The sequence below is a fragment of the Prosopis cineraria genome, unplaced genomic scaffold (assembly GCF_029017545.1).
Source record: "Prosopis cineraria cultivar Desert tree isolate PC_DT_omini unplaced genomic scaffold, ASM2901754v1 PC4, whole genome shotgun sequence".
Classification (NCBI taxonomy): domain Eukaryota; kingdom Viridiplantae; phylum Streptophyta; class Magnoliopsida; order Fabales; family Fabaceae; genus Prosopis; species Prosopis cineraria.
In genome coordinates this window covers 37087774-37103527 of record NW_026555335.1, presented here as the reverse complement: position 1 = coordinate 37103527, position 15754 = coordinate 37087774, and the positions used below count along the sequence as shown (strand labels likewise).

The window sequence follows — 15754 nt, the reverse complement described above, 5'->3', positions numbered from 1 at the left end:
TTTTTTAAATCCAATATTCCAACATTAACATCAATATATTGTGTATATGTGTATGTATATATGTATGTACATGTATAAAATTCAAAAACCATTCTTTAAACCCATATTCATACCATTATTGAAAACTCATATGAACTCATTATTAATATTTTTATACAATAAAAAGAGGTATTATAATCAATAAATATCAATGGAAACTCACGCATGTAAAAATATCTATTGCATGTACATGTTACAACAAGAATTAAACTTCAATCACCTCAACCTTTCAAGTTAGAAGAGCAATAAGCCAGCCAAAACCACCTCACATGATCAAACAACCCACCTTTGATCCATAGGAACCCACCTACTCAAAAACTACAATGAAGCCTATAAGGCTTAGAACAACAATCAGACCATAAAGTACACATCATCACAACTAATAATATTCTTCTAAGTATCTCAACTATCAATTTTTATCTGTCAACACAAATGATTAATTCTCACACCAATTTCCATAATATAAATTAATTTTCATTAATTATTTCCAAATATGTCCTTTTAGAATAGAAATCTTGAGTTCAAAATGATAAATCATATCACTTTTAAATTCAATGAATTTTAAACACATAATCTTTATTACCTAAAGTTTTTGGTTGAATAAATTCTTTGATAAAAACTATCATCCAATTAGCCAAAGCCAAAAATCCTAAGAAAATTTAGAATAAATACACTAAAAATCTAAAATTTAATATAACCTCCAATCCAATCACAATTTCACATTCCAATAGGCATAATTAAGTTATCTTAATCCAATAACCTCATTCTTCAACCATCAATTCATCAAAAATTTTAAATTTTATCTTCTAAATAGCATAGGTTTTCCTCCAAACAAACGTAATATTCAAAAGCCACCATCTATAATTCCAAACAAGGTTAGAGAAAGCTTAAACTTGCCTCTTCGAACTAAAAAATTTCCTTAATCAGTACAAGATTCAGACCCTTAGTTTCCAATAATTAAAACCTCGATAAATTTCAAAATTTTTACTAGTTAATAGAAGAGGAGGAGGAGGAGCCAAAGACACATCTCAAATCAACATTTGGAGGTTCAAACCTCTTAAATTTTTGGCCAAAACCCCTCAAATAGAGGAGGAGGAGGAGGAGGAACCAAAGCCCAAAAGTTGCTATCGAATTTTTCAAACCAAAAACCTCATTTATAATTTGATTGTTGAGTTTTAAAATGATTATCTGTTTTCTGTCCACTCATGATCAAACACTTCACATTTAATCCACCTACAATTGAACTTCACATTTTGATCAGTCAACATGAGGCTAGCATCCTTTGCTTGGTAAACCCCAAAAACAACTTCATCTACAATTAGACAAGGGTAAATGCTCCAATTTTGACCAAAACTTACCCTATAACTAACAAAAGTGAGAGATATAATCCTTAGATCAAAATCAATTAATCGCATTATAAACAACCTAAATGTTAACTGCCATATATTTTTTGCCAAACATCCTGATTTCAATAGAAAAAGACAACTTAAACTTTTGATCAATACTTAAGCTAAGATGTAAAAACATTGGGGTGTTACACTTTCTTTTTATTGGGCCCATATCAATTGGCTAAATATTGATTCACTAAGTGTATAGAATTTAACTGACAAATTATAATTTGACAAAAAAAATTGATAAATTATAATATTGCATAGTTTAATAGTATGAGTCGAGAGCTAAATGTACGAAAGAAGAGACGAGCTATGATTACTTAATAAAAAAAAAGGATGACATGTAATAATGATATCTAATTTGATTTGATCTCAAATCGATTGGATATACCCCAGTTCATTAATTATTAATTAATATTAATAGAATTAAAAAATAAAAGAGGGCAGTATTCATCATGATGAATGCCAAAAGAAGTGAAATCATTCTCCGAATGGACCCCAAATAAAAAGTAGCCCCTCGCATGAATGATTTGACCCTCAAGGCCGTAACACCGTTTATTTATTGGTCACTCAATTTTTTCATCAACAAACTTTCATGTGCTTCATGTTCGGTGGTAATTAAAGCCCATAGTCTATTTCTCCAATTTAGCCATATACTTTGCATACTTTTATTCTTTATATTTTTTATATTAATATTAATGAGATTAATAAAAATAACTTATAAAGAGGTTAATGAGTAATATTTGTTATGATAAAAGAACATGATCTCATTGTCAACATCTAACTTGAAGTATTTGTTGGGAAAAATAATTGAATCGATTATATAATATAATTAGTTATTAATTTTTAGTTTTTGATGTGAATTATATTTTCTAGAATAGCAATTGAAAGTTACATTTATTCTATATTTTTAAAATAAAAAACATTAAAATTAAATCAAATGCACTGCTCCACAAGATCCAAGTTATTATGGTATATTTTTGCGGCCAATCGGTTGTTATTATTATTATTTTTTCAATTTCTCTTCGATTTGCATTTAACAAAAAAAAATTCTTGACTCTATACCAACGGCACTCTAGACGTTAACGAACTTCTTTTTTGGAGGCGAAAGGTGAAAGCACTATTCTTAAGTGGGGTCCACTCTGGCAGCGGTTCAGAAAAACCAGTGTAAGGAGAAATTATGATCCGAGAAGCACGGGAATATACCTCTCTTCGGAGACAGTTTTTGCCATAGCCACCATCGTCGAGCAGGATTCGTTTCCTCTATTCCCAATACACAGAGTGGGAAAGCCCGATAAGAGTGAGAAAGGAAGGAAAGCGAATCGGCTAGGGCGGGAGAAACGACGGCGTTTCCCACGTCTCCTTCTCTTGGAGGTACCACTTGCGAGGTACAGGTAAATGAAGCTGTCCGGAGAAAGTATGGCGTCCGACGAAGGCACTAGTGACTGCGACGGTGGTCGGACTGTCGTGGTCGGGGTGAAGTTGGATCCTCGGAGCAGGGAATTGCTTACATGGGCCCTCGTCAAAGTGGCGGAGCCTGGTGACCATGTCATTGCGCTTCACGTTATCGGCAGTATACCTGGTCTCTATTTCTCTCTCACCTTCGATTTTGCTTTGGTTTTGGTCTATATTTAATCTGATTGTTTTGGTGCAGCGGGTACGGGATCGCTCATCTCTCTTGTAAATACTTTTGATTCTGTTCTTGCCGTTTACGAAGGTTTCTGCAACTTGAAGCAGGTTCGGTACTGCTCTCACACTCTCATTATTTTTTGGTTTAACCGTTTCGTTACATATTTTAATCGTTTGCTTGGATTCTGGCGAAATGCGAGGTTTCTCGAAATTAGTCTCGGGTGATTATTAGAATTCTAGATTCTAAATTGTTAGGAGAATGACATTGTGGATATCTTTTTGCAACTAAAAATCCTTTTATACATTTTTTTTAATTGTGAATTTTGAGCCTCAAGTCCGCTGAACATTCCCCAGGTTGGTCTCAAGCTGAAAGTATGTAGAGGTGAGTCATCTCGGAAACTTCTTGTACGGGAGGCGAAGTCGCTCGGTGCATCAACTGTAATTTTGGGGACTTCTAAAACGCATCATACAATCCGGTCATCGGCATCCGTTGCCAAGTATTGTGCAAAAAAACTGCCCAAATATATCTCTGTCTTTGCTGTTGACAATGGCAAAATTGCGTTCCACAGAGAGGCTACGAAAATACGTGCTATTCAAGGTCGTACCTGTATTTCTGTATAATCACTCTGACATTTTTAATTCTTTGTTTTCAAGAGAAATACTATTGTCAATTCAACGTGGTCGATATATAGTGCTATGTTCTCTATTGTAAACTGTGATTAGTCAATCAGAAAAAAATGTGAATTAATACAACTATTTATTTTAATAGAACTGAATGAAGGCCCGGCTTTATTACATAAATCTTTCAAGCCTTGTACAAAGACAAATCCCAGGAACTGTGAAAGTTGTGCGAGGGTGTTGGCACTTCCAGAGAGTTCTGCAACTGGAGCTTTGCCTGATGATCAGGAAAAGAATGATTCACTAGCTTTAGTACCGGTCCAGAAAACTGGTGGTCCTTGGTATGCAACTGTGGTTCAGGAATCAAACCAGTCTAAACATGGTTGGTCTGTCCTTCGCCAGGTATTTCTGCCCAAAAAGCATATACAGAAATCCTATGTGAGCAATCCATATGTTTTTCAACGGGTTGTTAAACAGCCCAGCTGGCATTCATCAGCTGTAGTCCATCCAGATCTTAAACAAATTAATATTGACAAAAATGACATTACTACCCTTGATGGGCAGAGCGGTGCCATTGTGCCATTCAGATCTGCTGCTAACTCTGGCTTGAGCAACTTTCATGAAGAATTGTCCAGGTTACAGGAGAAGTACTCATCCTCATGCAGAGTATATAGTTTCCAAGAACTTGCTTCTGCAACTGCTAACTTCTCGCCTGGTTTGTTTTCTTTGCATTAACTTTCCTGTCCCTATCATGGTTCCGATTACTTCTTTTGTTTGGGATATATTTTAATGAAATCTAATAATGTTTTCAGATAATTTGGTTGGCAAAGGTGGCAGTAGCTATGTTTATAAAGGATGTCTTCTAGATGGCAAGGTGGTGGCCGTAAAAATTTTGAAGCCATCAGAAGATGTGTTCAAAGAGTTTCAGCTGGAAATTGAGATCATCACAACTTTGCATCATGAGAACATAATATCTTTATCTGGGTTTTCTTTTGACGACAATAACTTGCTTTTGGTTTATGATTTTCTATCAAGAGGAAGCCTAGAAGAGAACATTCATGGTAGATATCTATTTGGTCTTGCCTGCTCGGAATTACATAATCATCATGTCTCCAATTTCTTTCTTACTCGTGTATTTTGTTGAAGGTGATAAGAAGGACTGTAATGTATTTGGCTGGCAAGAGAGGTATAAAGTGGCTGTGGGCGTTGCTGAGGCACTGAACTTTCTGCATAATGGCTGTGCATATGCTGTGATTCACAGGGATGTAAAATCTTCAAACATCCTTCTTTCAGATAATTTTGAGCCTCAGGTGCTGTAGTTACCTTTTTTCCATTGATTGATTATGTTCCTTTTTGAATTTATTACACTTGATTCTTATTTGTCATCAGCTCTCCGATTTTGGGCTTGCCAGTTGGGGTTCTTCTTCATCCCACGTTACTTGTACTGATGTGGCTGGAACCTTTGGGTGTGTATCATGTCCTCTAAATCCTCTCTGGACTGGTCAACTTTAAATGTTTCATGTTTCAGAACATTTTCTTTTCTGGCAGATACCTGGCTCCAGAGTACTTTATGCATGGTAGGGTAACTGACAGAATCGATGTATATGCTTTTGGTGTTGTGCTTCTTGAGCTTCTTTCTAGCAGGAAGCCCATCAATAACGAATCCCCTAAGGGCCAGGAGAGTCTTGTGATGTGGGTAAGCTTTTCTGCTGTGTTAAATAATAATTGGAACGTCTACCAAACAACCAAAATAATAATTGAATATCCTATGAGATCTGGTCGTAGTATATCAAAGTGTTGAGAATGAATGCGATTGTGACAATATCCAGGCAAGACCAATTCTAAAGGATGGAAAGCTCTCACAATTGCTTGATTCAAGCGTTGGCGATCCTCAAGAGTGGCTAATTGACAGAATGGCTTTGGCTGCTACCCTTTGCCTCCGACGATCACCTAAATCTCGACCTCAAATCGACATTGTGAGTCTCCTCTGTTCAATTCTGCCACATCCTTATTGTCACGCCTCTTTTTTTTTTTTTTTTTTTGTTGCCGCGAAGTTACAGTCTGATGATGTTTCTTGAGAGCAGATATTGAAACTTCTGCATGGTGATGAGGAAGTGACAAGTTGGGCAAAACAAGAAGTCGGTGCACCAGAAGAACTTGAAGCGTCTGATGGGGGACTGAATAATATTCAGTCCCATTTGAACCTTGCTTTGCTGGACCTGGACGATGATACAGCTTCTGTCAGTAGCTCTGAGCAGAGTGTCTCGTTGGAGGACTATTTACAAGGAAGATGGAGTCGCTCCTCAAGTTTTGATTAAGCAATTCATGGTAGCACTAACTTCAAAGCAACTATTTCTTTCCAAACTTTTTATGTTATCCTGTGCCTTTCCCCTCCCTAGTTTAGATTTTGAAAGATCCTGCTGACTGGGTCTTGGAAGAGAGGTCCCAATAAGAGTATATAGCCCCCTCCTTGACTTTGTAGCTCTGCCTGGGTTCATCATAATTCTCCGAGATGAGTTAATGAGTCCAGTCCCACGTGTCATAAAAGCTTGCAATCGTATTCCAAGTTTCCGCGGGCTATTTTGTTGGCCGCTTGAGAGTTGAGAACCATGAAGAGTGTGTATACTTGGTCTCCTCTGATGTGGCATGCCCATTTTCTCTTTTCTTTATCTTTCGGGCAACCATTAGTTCTTTTTTTTTTTTTGGGTTTAAAGCTTCTCACACAAAGATACGAGAAAGCGCAGCCTTTTTTATTCTGTTATGGTATAAAATTTTCCTTGATCACCATGTATTCAGTGCACAGGATATTGATAAATTGGTACACATGAATGAAGAAGTTGCACCCTGCACAAATATGCAACATGATTGAGATCAAAAGCTTGAAAAAACATGTTTTTTTCCTGGCTGGTACCACCGCATTTTCTAGTTTGAAAAGGCAAAAACTTGAGAAACTAGACTATAAGCACGATCACAAATCATTCAACGTCAAGCTTGCTTAATAAAAATTAGTGAGGCTTGGCTTGTTAAGTTGTTATTAATTAATTATATTAGTTTATAATTAAGCCACACAGAGGTCAACTATAATAAAAGCTATTGCCATTGCAAAATTTTACTCCCCCCAAATCGCAATATAGAGTATTTTTTTAAAACCCCATTTGATTCAAAATACAGGAATTTCAATTATACTTTTATTTTATTATTTTCCACTCAAGTAACTAAAGGTGTTTTGAATAAATCAAAATATTATATTCACTTTTTGAATAGCAAAAACTGACCAAAAAATGCACCACCTTTGACAAAAATGCACAAGAGACTGCCTTATCTTGCCACATGAAAGTAATCATTTGGCAATTTTCTGTCTACAAGGCAGCCAAAACAGAGCACGGCTCGATCCATTCAATTTCAAGTTCTCTTAATAATGATCTACACATTCAATACCCTTTGAAATTCTCCAGTTATATCATCCAAATCAATCACTTCTCTTTCTTCCATCTTCAATTTGCTGAGCTCCGAATTTAGCTCGGCAAGCCGCTGCTGTAGTTTTTCTCCCCTATCAGGTAATCTAGAAATCATTGCCTGCAATGGTTTATATAGCAGGGAGGCATCAATTGTGAACTGATTCAATGCAAAGCACATAATGTCATGATTCGCCAATATTTCAGATGTGAAGTTGACATGAACCAACCAATCCTCACTAAACTACCATTGATTGATTGTTTCCGATCTAACAAGAACATAATAATACCTTATTTGCTAGTGTTTGAGAAATCCGTTTGATTTTATCCCTGATTTCAGACTCAGTCAATTTACCAGCGCTATTTGGGGAAGAGCCTTTCTTGTTCAATTTGACTTCCTTTGGATTGAAAGCAAACTCAGCTCTGACCAAATAAAAAATAGGTTAAATAAACAAGGTCAGACCATAGATCAAAAGAAAAAAAAAGTTTGAGTGGGGGAGGAATCGATCTAATATCCGTATGACGATGAATAATTACCCATCAACAGGACGTTCAAGGGAAGTTGATGCTGACGCTCCAGCATAACTGGTCCCATGATTCCTACAAAAAGAAGATCAACGCAGCATTGTTTAATTAAGCAATTAGTTAACAATAATACTATGGTCCAAAAAGAAGCCAATTCAAGAAATAATATTTTGCATATTTTAACAGTACATCATCCATAATCCATAAAGTAAAATAAAATTATAACATCCAAGAGCATTAGCAAGATTTCAGCATTACATCTTGGGTGAAAGAACCACATGGGAAGCATATCCTAATAACTATGTATTGTTGTTACCTTGGCACTTCATCATCCCCAGGTGCATCATGGACTGGTGCTGTTTTGGAAAAGAGTAAACTGTGGTGACTAACTCCACCTATGCCTTGACTTTTCAAGAACTCTATGTGTGCTTTAAACGAGTCATCCCTGAACAACACAAATACAAAGTCAAAAATCAGAAAGCTACATGCAGCACTCTATTGCTTCGACAGTATGCTCAGATTTGAAACTCATACACTGTATCTTCACAAGCATGCTCCTCCTCTAATTGCTTCTGAGTAACAGACACATCAAAACCCTCCTTTGGGAGACTGAAAAGCTCTCGGAGATCCTGAAAAGGATGACTGAAGAAGTTATTACATTGCACCACACGCTAGTCAAAGATGTTCTCAGCATACATTAGAAATAAGCAATACTCTCACTACACTTGTACCTGCTGGCTGAAGTACCGAATTTGCTCTTTATGCTCTGTTGCCGTTTTAAACAATCCCCCCTTGTATACCTGAAAATCAAATAATCAGAGTGTCATGGATTGAATCAAAATCTAAACAAAGAGAACTACAAATAAATGAGATTCACTCAAAACTAAATCCGAAGTAATATTAAGTTTTCTATCTTCCTCATTACCATAGATCAATAATTGGTACATCAAGTAAAAGGTTGAAATTTACCTGCTTCCTGTATATTTTTTCTTCAACGGTTCCGCATGTCATTAATCTATACACAAGAACATCTTTCTTTTGGCCAATACGATATGCACGATCAACACTTTGGTTATCCGTACTGCCATTGTTGAAGCAACTATTATTAGAACTCGATAGCATCATTTTGATGTACTTTTTTCAAGTACAGAATGTAAATTAGGCCCAAGCAAAATTTCAAAGCCTAATGCATTCACACATTCCATCCAAACTGTTACAAAAGTAAACAGAACAAGTATATTAAAAAATCATCACAAAATGAGGGAAAAAAGACATGATCAAATATACAGATAGTTTCCTGAAATAAGAATGCATACTTAAAGTAACCTAAAGATTACAATAAAATGTACAATAGTCATACCAAATTAACGAGATGGATCTAGCTTTGTTAATATACCAATACCAAACTATATAACAAGTTACACAATTCACAATTCATGAACCATATGGATCACATTTTAAATTCTATCAATTGCACAAGAAATTGTGTCTATAAATGATAAAATATATCACAAGCAACGGTATTCACAAATTAGAAATAGTGCGACTAATTCTTCAAACTCTGTGCTTTATATAAGCCTAGCATCCAATTCTATTTATTGAGCTAATGTTAGTGTTAAATAAAACCAACATAGCAGTAACAATGAATAATTCAATATTCAGAAAATCTCTATCAAACTAAACACAAGTTCCATTCTTGTTACCTCCTGAAAGAATTCAGGACAAGAAAAATCCACCTAGTTTCTTAAAGACTACTTTGGCAGAAGCAAATGCAAAATCATAAAAATTGTCTGCAGGAACAAAATATTAGTGTCTACCACTATATAAACTAAAAACTGTGAAAACTCTTACCTACAATACTCGATTTGGCAACACCTTCCAATATTTCTATTGAACAATTAATTAAATTGAAGTTCTCATCCTGATTTCATTGATTAGATACTGAATATATTATTAAAATCATATTTAAAGGAAATATTAACAATTAGAAATCAGAGAAAGAAATGCGCACAACACCTTGGGTTCCAAGCAGGATCAACTACAATCACACGATCTGCCTTAGTAAGTGTCAGCCCTAAACCACCAACTTGAGATGTCAAGAGAAAAATGGGAGCCGCAGCACCTTCTTGGAAATCCTGACATTAAAAAATTTTAAAAGGCAACTAAATAAGAAGATTTCAGAAGAAATTACTTTATGTCACAATACAAAATACTTACATTAACAATCCTTATTCTATCACTAGCTTTTGTTGTTCCATCAATACGTAAAAATTCATAACCTTTGGACGTTACAGATTCCTGTAAGGCATATTAGTCAGCTTCAAATTAACTAAAGAATAAGATAGAATAAATTACTGGTGCAAAATCATTAGAAAATTTCTGAAGGTTTCGAGGCACGGAAAAGAGGAAGAAACCTTTAGAAATCTAGAGCCAGAATCTGAACTATATTCCACAAAACCCACGAGAATCTCCAAAAAAATAAAAAACACGTAATACCACTGATAACTTCACACGCATTCACATGCACCTTCATGGACTAGTACAGAGAAGGACAAGTACACATAAAAGACTGATCTAACAACAAATATAAGACTAACAGCAAGGAGTTAATAACAACTTCATAATTTCCATGATCATACATAAACGATTCCGCATCAGCATATATTCCATTCTGGCTTTCATCTTCTGCCTGCTATAAGTAACAACAGGCAGTGGGATCCTAACAATTCCAAGTCATTATAAAAAAATTTACATAATTGACCTAAAATATATTAGTAATGATTTCCTTGTCTCTTCATGTTCATGGAGAATCGGAAATAAACATAGCAAAACAAAGAAATTCTGAGCTAACCTGAATAAGATTAAGCATCTTGCGAGTTTGAGAAAAAATAAGCACATGATGTCCTTGTGGGATTAAATTATCCTAAAAATATCACAAAATTTATACGTTATACTAAGTACAAAGAATAATATGCCAAAATATGAAGTTCTTGAATTTAGCACACACCAATAATGACATTATGAAAGATATTTTGCATGAGACGTCATGCTCAGCTTTGAACTTGTCTGTGTCAGCAACATCAGCTATGTGCATTGCCAATTTCTCTGCAACGTTAACCTCTTCAGGCTTTAGCATTGAGTCCATCCCTTCCAACACATCTTCAGCTGCCCGCTTAGTCAACAAAAGCGGGTGATCACAAATTTTCTTCAATATCTAATTCATTTTAAAAAAGAAAATAGTTTCTATAATTAATTTAAAATGGAAAGACACTTGATTAAACAAAATTTTAGGGGGAGAACTACACGTGAAAAGCAGATCTATAAAGGTGAGAACTAAGAACGCTATTGAGAAGGGAGGTATAGTAAATATTATATCAAGAAAAATCACCGTAAGTGCAGCAAGCGGTGAGCCATCAAATGCTGAAAGAACAATCTCACTCCTTAGAAACGCTTCATAAAGATATCTCTACATAAGATACGAAACAGCTATAAGTTTCCAAAACAGATTAAATTTGACATTGTGTCTTTTACAATAAAAACACAAAAAAATTGCATCTAACCTGAATACTAGTCAATTGTAGCCACACGATAATCTCCCGTTTTTGAGAAAGTTTCGTCGCTGTATTCTTGTTATCTTGATTAAAAACCTCACTCTTCAGCCGTCTTAAAAAGTAGGGCTGAATACGATCTCTGAGCACCTGATAAGAAAGTATCAATTATCACACTTGGGTCGTTATTTTAATTGATTAATAGATTATTGCTAAAGGGATAAATGAGATGCATGTACACAAGCCAAAAAATTGTATCAAATGTAAAGTAAAAAGAAAGGAAGAGAAAGAACATATAAAGCAAGCATTTTTAATGACTGCACAGGAACTACAGGAGGACATTGCAACCAACTCATAATATCAAAGAAGACACAAGTTAGATGTTTAATCAAAAGAAATCAGTAGCTCAACATATTCTAATAGTACTTTTCACAAGTTAAAGCATACGATTAAATTAAATATTATGAGCAGGGATGCTGAATAGTTTGTTTTACATGATCATATGAGAAGTGTGCATGAAGCTAACGAGTTGTGTTAGCATCGAATGTCAATATTTGGAATCCTTCATGTAAATTTACTGCAATATATGGATAAAAAGGAATGGCAAACAAAGAAAATAGATTTTCAAGATCATAAGTAAGCGAGGGAGGGAGGGAGGGAGCGAGGGAGGGAACATCTATAGGATATTTAAACATGTTATTCAAATTATCGTTAATCGCAATATTTTTTTTATTGGTAACCATGATATTAGAACAATAGAACCTAAGACGCAACCGAAATCATTACAGTTACAGATTTTTTAGCACAAATTTTATTACCTTTGCAACAGAAGAACCAACACGCTTATCTCTCTCAGAAGCTTTTTTGTCATTTCCACGAAGTATAGCTGACTCAAAATTTTCTTTGAACCTGACACGGTAAAATTTTAAGAGTTAAAACCTAAGAGAAAGTTAACAGCATCATAAGGCAGCATGAAAAAGACTAATACCATTTCTTATCGCCCAGCAACTCAGGGCAGCAGAAATTGAACAAGGCCCACAACTCCTGTTTGAAAATTTAAGAATGAAAATCACACAACAGGTCACCATAAAAAACAAAATTACAAAAACCAATGCAGATGCTATATTTGAAGAATATATTAGTTACAAAACAAAAACAATCTTCATGAAATACCTTCAGATTATTTTGCAATGGCGTGCCACTGATGATTACGCGGTGGGCACTTGGTATCTCTAGCAAACTTTTAGCTCTCTGTGTGCTTGGGTTCTTTATAAGATGGCCCTAAGGACCAAAGCAATTTGACAAATAAAAATGTAAGCCTTAATTATTTATGATACAATCTGCAAAGTTGTATTTGCTAAAATTTAGGGTTAAAGAAAATAGGTAGCAGAATTTAAGGCAGATGGTACGCACCACAAACCTACATCTTATGTGCAAAAATAAAACTCTTATGACTACCTTTGTTTCCAAAAGAAACTTTAAGTTTTCCTCATTTCATTACAAAATGAGAGATACACAGATAACCTCTAGAATCCAGAATTATATACTCACACATGGACGTTTTATGGTGAAAAAAATTAGTGAGAGGCACAAGCATGTCTAGGGATAAATAGCTAAATAGAACCATGTACAAGAAAAGATGATGCAAAATAAAAGTCAAACCTAAATTTTGAAAACTAGACAGTAGTTGGACTTCAAAATAAGTAAAACCATTCTTACCTCATCAAGTATCATATAATCCCATGTGGGGCCATCTTCACCTTCCTCATCATCAGATAGATAATCCCCCCGTAATGATTTAGAATTATTGCGAACAATATCATATGTTGTAAGAAGAACACCTTTATCCTAAATGGTAATACAAGCAAATAAGACTGATAACATCAAATTTGTCAAATTTAAGATTACAGTACTGGATATTCACAAGAGTAAGCTTACGTGAAACTTTGATAATCAAACACTGAAAAGCTAAAGTGATTTTAAACTACTACTCCCTCCGTTCAAAAATGTAAGGCATTTTTAACTGAATTTCACCCCCCAATAAAATAATTACCTACTTTCAAACCAACTATATCTTTCCATCTTTACCCTTTTTAAACACCTTACAATAAATATAAAGTCGTTATCAATAGGGGCACTTTTGAAAAAAAAGTAATGATTACACCTCGAAAGACTAAAAATGCCTTACATTTTTTAACATCCAACTCATTAAAAAATGTCTTATATTTTTGATCGGAGAGAGTACTTAAGAACCACCATGAATCTTTTAAAAAGGAAAACACATTGCAAATACAGATATCCTCAATTGCCAAACATGAAGCTCATCTACAAGTTGACATATAACATGTTTCCTTTCCTTCCCTGTTTATTAAAACTTATAATTCAGGAGCATAAATTTAATTTTGCAGCGTAACATGACGTCAGTTGAATATCAAATATGCTATAACCAATACCTGAAGTATGTATTGAAGTTCATACTCTCGGGCTTTAGTACATGTTCCAAAGTATCTACAACAAATGCAAGTTGGTGAATTTTGCACTAGTAGAAACATAATTGGGTTTGTGAGAGTATATAAATTCAAATAAATAAAGTGAGGCAGACGCACTCTCTCGTCTTCTGAGAAAGACCAACAGCAGATAGTTCTTTGATCCAGTGGGGAAGTAAGGTTTTTGGGGCCACAACCAATGCCCTTTTGATCAAATGTGAATTGAATAAACCAGCTAAAAAGCTACAAATCTGCAGGAGGAACCCAACATTCATAATCTATGTACTACAGATGCTGCAAAACAATTGCCTAGTGTTCGTTACTTACTTGCATTGTTTTCCCCAGACCCATGTCATCCCCCAGGATTCCACCTTTACCCTGACAATGCAGAGACCAAAGCCACTTCAAACCATCACGTTGATGCGGATACAACATTTTTGCAATTTTGCCTGGCAACTTGTATGTGGAATGTGGGCCATTCATAGTTATAGAATTAAAATCCTCAGAATCAAAATGATCCAGCAATTCTACAGAATCGTCCGAATCATCTTCTACAAGTTCAATGCCTCCACTGATAGTAGCATCAGATAAACTGTCACAGGGGTCCTGTTGAGCTGAGAATGAAGAATCTGCACTGGCATAATCAACATTCTTATCTTCCGTAGTTTCATTTCCTATCACCAATGCTGAACAATTTTCAAATGTCTGCGTTGATTTAGGTACCCTCTTCTTCTCAATTGACAGAATATCAAACTTCGAGCTCAACTCATCTAATATATCCCTAATTTCACTCCTACCCTGACTCTTCTCAATCTCAGTCGCATTTTTTGTCGGCAAAGGGGGTGAATCAAAATCCACAAGGTCAGAAACCTCCGAGTCATCGAGCGCCACCATTTTATCAGTATTATCATTGTCTGCACATGACACCTTGCATAGGCGACGCCGGCCTTCCATTTTGACCTTAGTTTTCTTTTCCCCTTCTGAAATTCACACGTAGGCCATTTCAGTTCCTTATGATATCATGAACACCACGGAGGCAAGTGAAAAATAGGAAAAAGCGTGCTTACTGTGGGTTTCAAAGCCGGTCGTATCTTTAGACTGGGGAATATTATCATCTTTATCTTTATTATTTTGCTTTGGCGAGACAGTACAGAGAAGGCGTCGATCTTCTACCTTGATCGGCTTTTCGTCTTCCGCCGAGAGTGGTTCAAATAAACGACAATCGTCTCACATAAGGAACGAATTAAAAAAAAAAAAAGCATCAATAACAGAAGTATGGATGAATACCGATAGAAGAATCGAAGTCGGTGATCGCAGAAAATCGAGGGATGCTATCATCTTCCTCGTTTTTGTCATCCCTGGAAAAAGCTTTGCCCTGCTGCTGCCTTCTGCCTTTGAGCATTATCGGCGACGACTCATCTTCGTCATCTGCCAAAAGAACAAGCAAAGAAAAAACAAAAATTAATCAAGCCAAGTAAAGTTCACCCTATGAGAAATAGCTGAATACGAGAGAGATTTACAAAAAAAAAAAAAAGGTACCAGATGCCTTCGAGGAGGGCTTCGGAGGTGCAGAAAGGTCTTGGAGGAATCGATAATGGCTATCGTTGAGGCTTAGTGGTTTCTTGCTACTTTTGCCAGCCATGTTCGAAGAGATGAAAATGGAGTATCAAGAGGCTATTTCGCTAGGTACATACTACAACACAACGGACCTGGGCTTCCCGCTTTCAATGCAATATTTGAATTTGAGACGGACATTGAAAAATGAGAACCTCACTCTACTGTATGGATCGCAGAAAATAGAGTAGCGATGATGGCTAATTGGCTGTGCGACTCGCCGGCAGGAAGATTTGAAAGCCCAAAGTTGTCCTCAGTCGCTTGGGTTTTTGTTAGGGGTGTTCTTAGATTCGGTTTGGTTTGATTTTGGGTAAAAACTAAACCGAACCGAACCATTCAATTTACTGATAATTGAAACCTGATCGGTTTTTGCAAAGTTCGGTTTGATTCGGTTTTATATTCAGTTTGGTTCGATTTGGTTAAGGTCTTGATCAAGTTTTAATACACTT

The 15754-nt window shown here is 35.7% G+C and overlaps 2 protein-coding genes across 3 annotated transcripts; one reads left to right on the top strand and one right to left on the bottom strand.

Moving 5' to 3' along the window:
* The first annotated feature begins 2578 nt into the window (after positions 1-2578).
* LOC129310101 (protein kinase STUNTED-like) lies at positions 2579-6433 on the top strand. Of its 2 annotated transcripts, XM_054951954.1 has the most exons (11): positions 2582-3012; positions 3085-3167; positions 3414-3657; positions 3829-4079; positions 4242-4392; positions 4490-4738; positions 4824-4987; positions 5067-5143; positions 5226-5373; positions 5507-5653; positions 5762-6433. In XM_054951954.1, exons 1-11 carry the CDS (start codon positions 2829-2831, stop codon positions 5993-5995), a joined length of 1932 nt encoding a protein of 643 aa, XP_054807929.1. In that variant the 5' UTR covers positions 2582-2828; the 3' UTR covers positions 5996-6433. The 2 variants fall into 2 exon arrangements, with proteins under 2 accessions (XP_054807928.1, XP_054807929.1); XM_054951953.1 differs by having other exon boundaries at positions 2579-3012; positions 3829-4392.
* Positions 6434-6889: 456 nt separating this feature from the next.
* LOC129310041 (protein CHROMATIN REMODELING 24) lies at positions 6890-15541 on the bottom strand. The gene is made up of 23 exons (XM_054951867.1): positions 15231-15541; positions 14979-15119; positions 14759-14881; positions 14019-14671; positions 13812-13942; positions 13659-13713; positions 12925-13053; positions 12379-12486; positions 12194-12249; positions 12024-12114; positions 11218-11355; positions 11046-11123; positions 10665-10871; positions 10509-10580; positions 9875-9955; positions 9674-9792; positions 8627-8738; positions 8389-8457; positions 8192-8286; positions 7974-8102; positions 7670-7732; positions 7423-7555; positions 6890-7253 (listed from the first exon to the last, which is right to left on the bottom strand). Exons 1-23 carry the CDS (start codon positions 15331-15333, stop codon positions 7101-7103), a joined length of 3039 nt encoding a protein of 1012 aa, XP_054807842.1. The 5' UTR covers positions 15334-15541; the 3' UTR covers positions 6890-7100.
* Between the last annotated feature and the right edge of the window lie 213 nt (positions 15542-15754).

Coding starts and splice junctions, on each gene's coding strand:
- LOC129310101 (XM_054951953.1), top strand. CDS start 2,829: ATGAAGCTGTCCGGAGAAAGTATGGCGTCCGACGAAGGCACTAGTGAC. Junction 4,393..4,489: donor AACTGCTAACTTCTCGCCTG/GTTTGTTTTCTT, acceptor TAATGTTTTCAG/ATAATTTGGTTGGCAAAGGT. Junction 5,144..5,225: donor GATGTGGCTGGAACCTTTGG/GTGTGTATCATG, acceptor CTTTTCTGGCAG/ATACCTGGCTCCAGAGTACT.
- LOC129310041 (XM_054951867.1), bottom strand. CDS start 15,333: ATGGCTGGCAAAAGTAGCAAGAAACCACTAAGCCTCAACGATAGCCAT. Junction 14,882..14,978: donor CGACTTCGATTCTTCTATCG/GTATTCATCCAT, acceptor TCTCGGCGGAAG/ACGAAAAGCCGATCAAGGTA. Junction 8,458..8,626: donor AAAAAATATACAGGAAGCAG/GTAAATTTCAAC, acceptor TTTGATTTTCAG/GTATACAAGGGGGGATTGTT.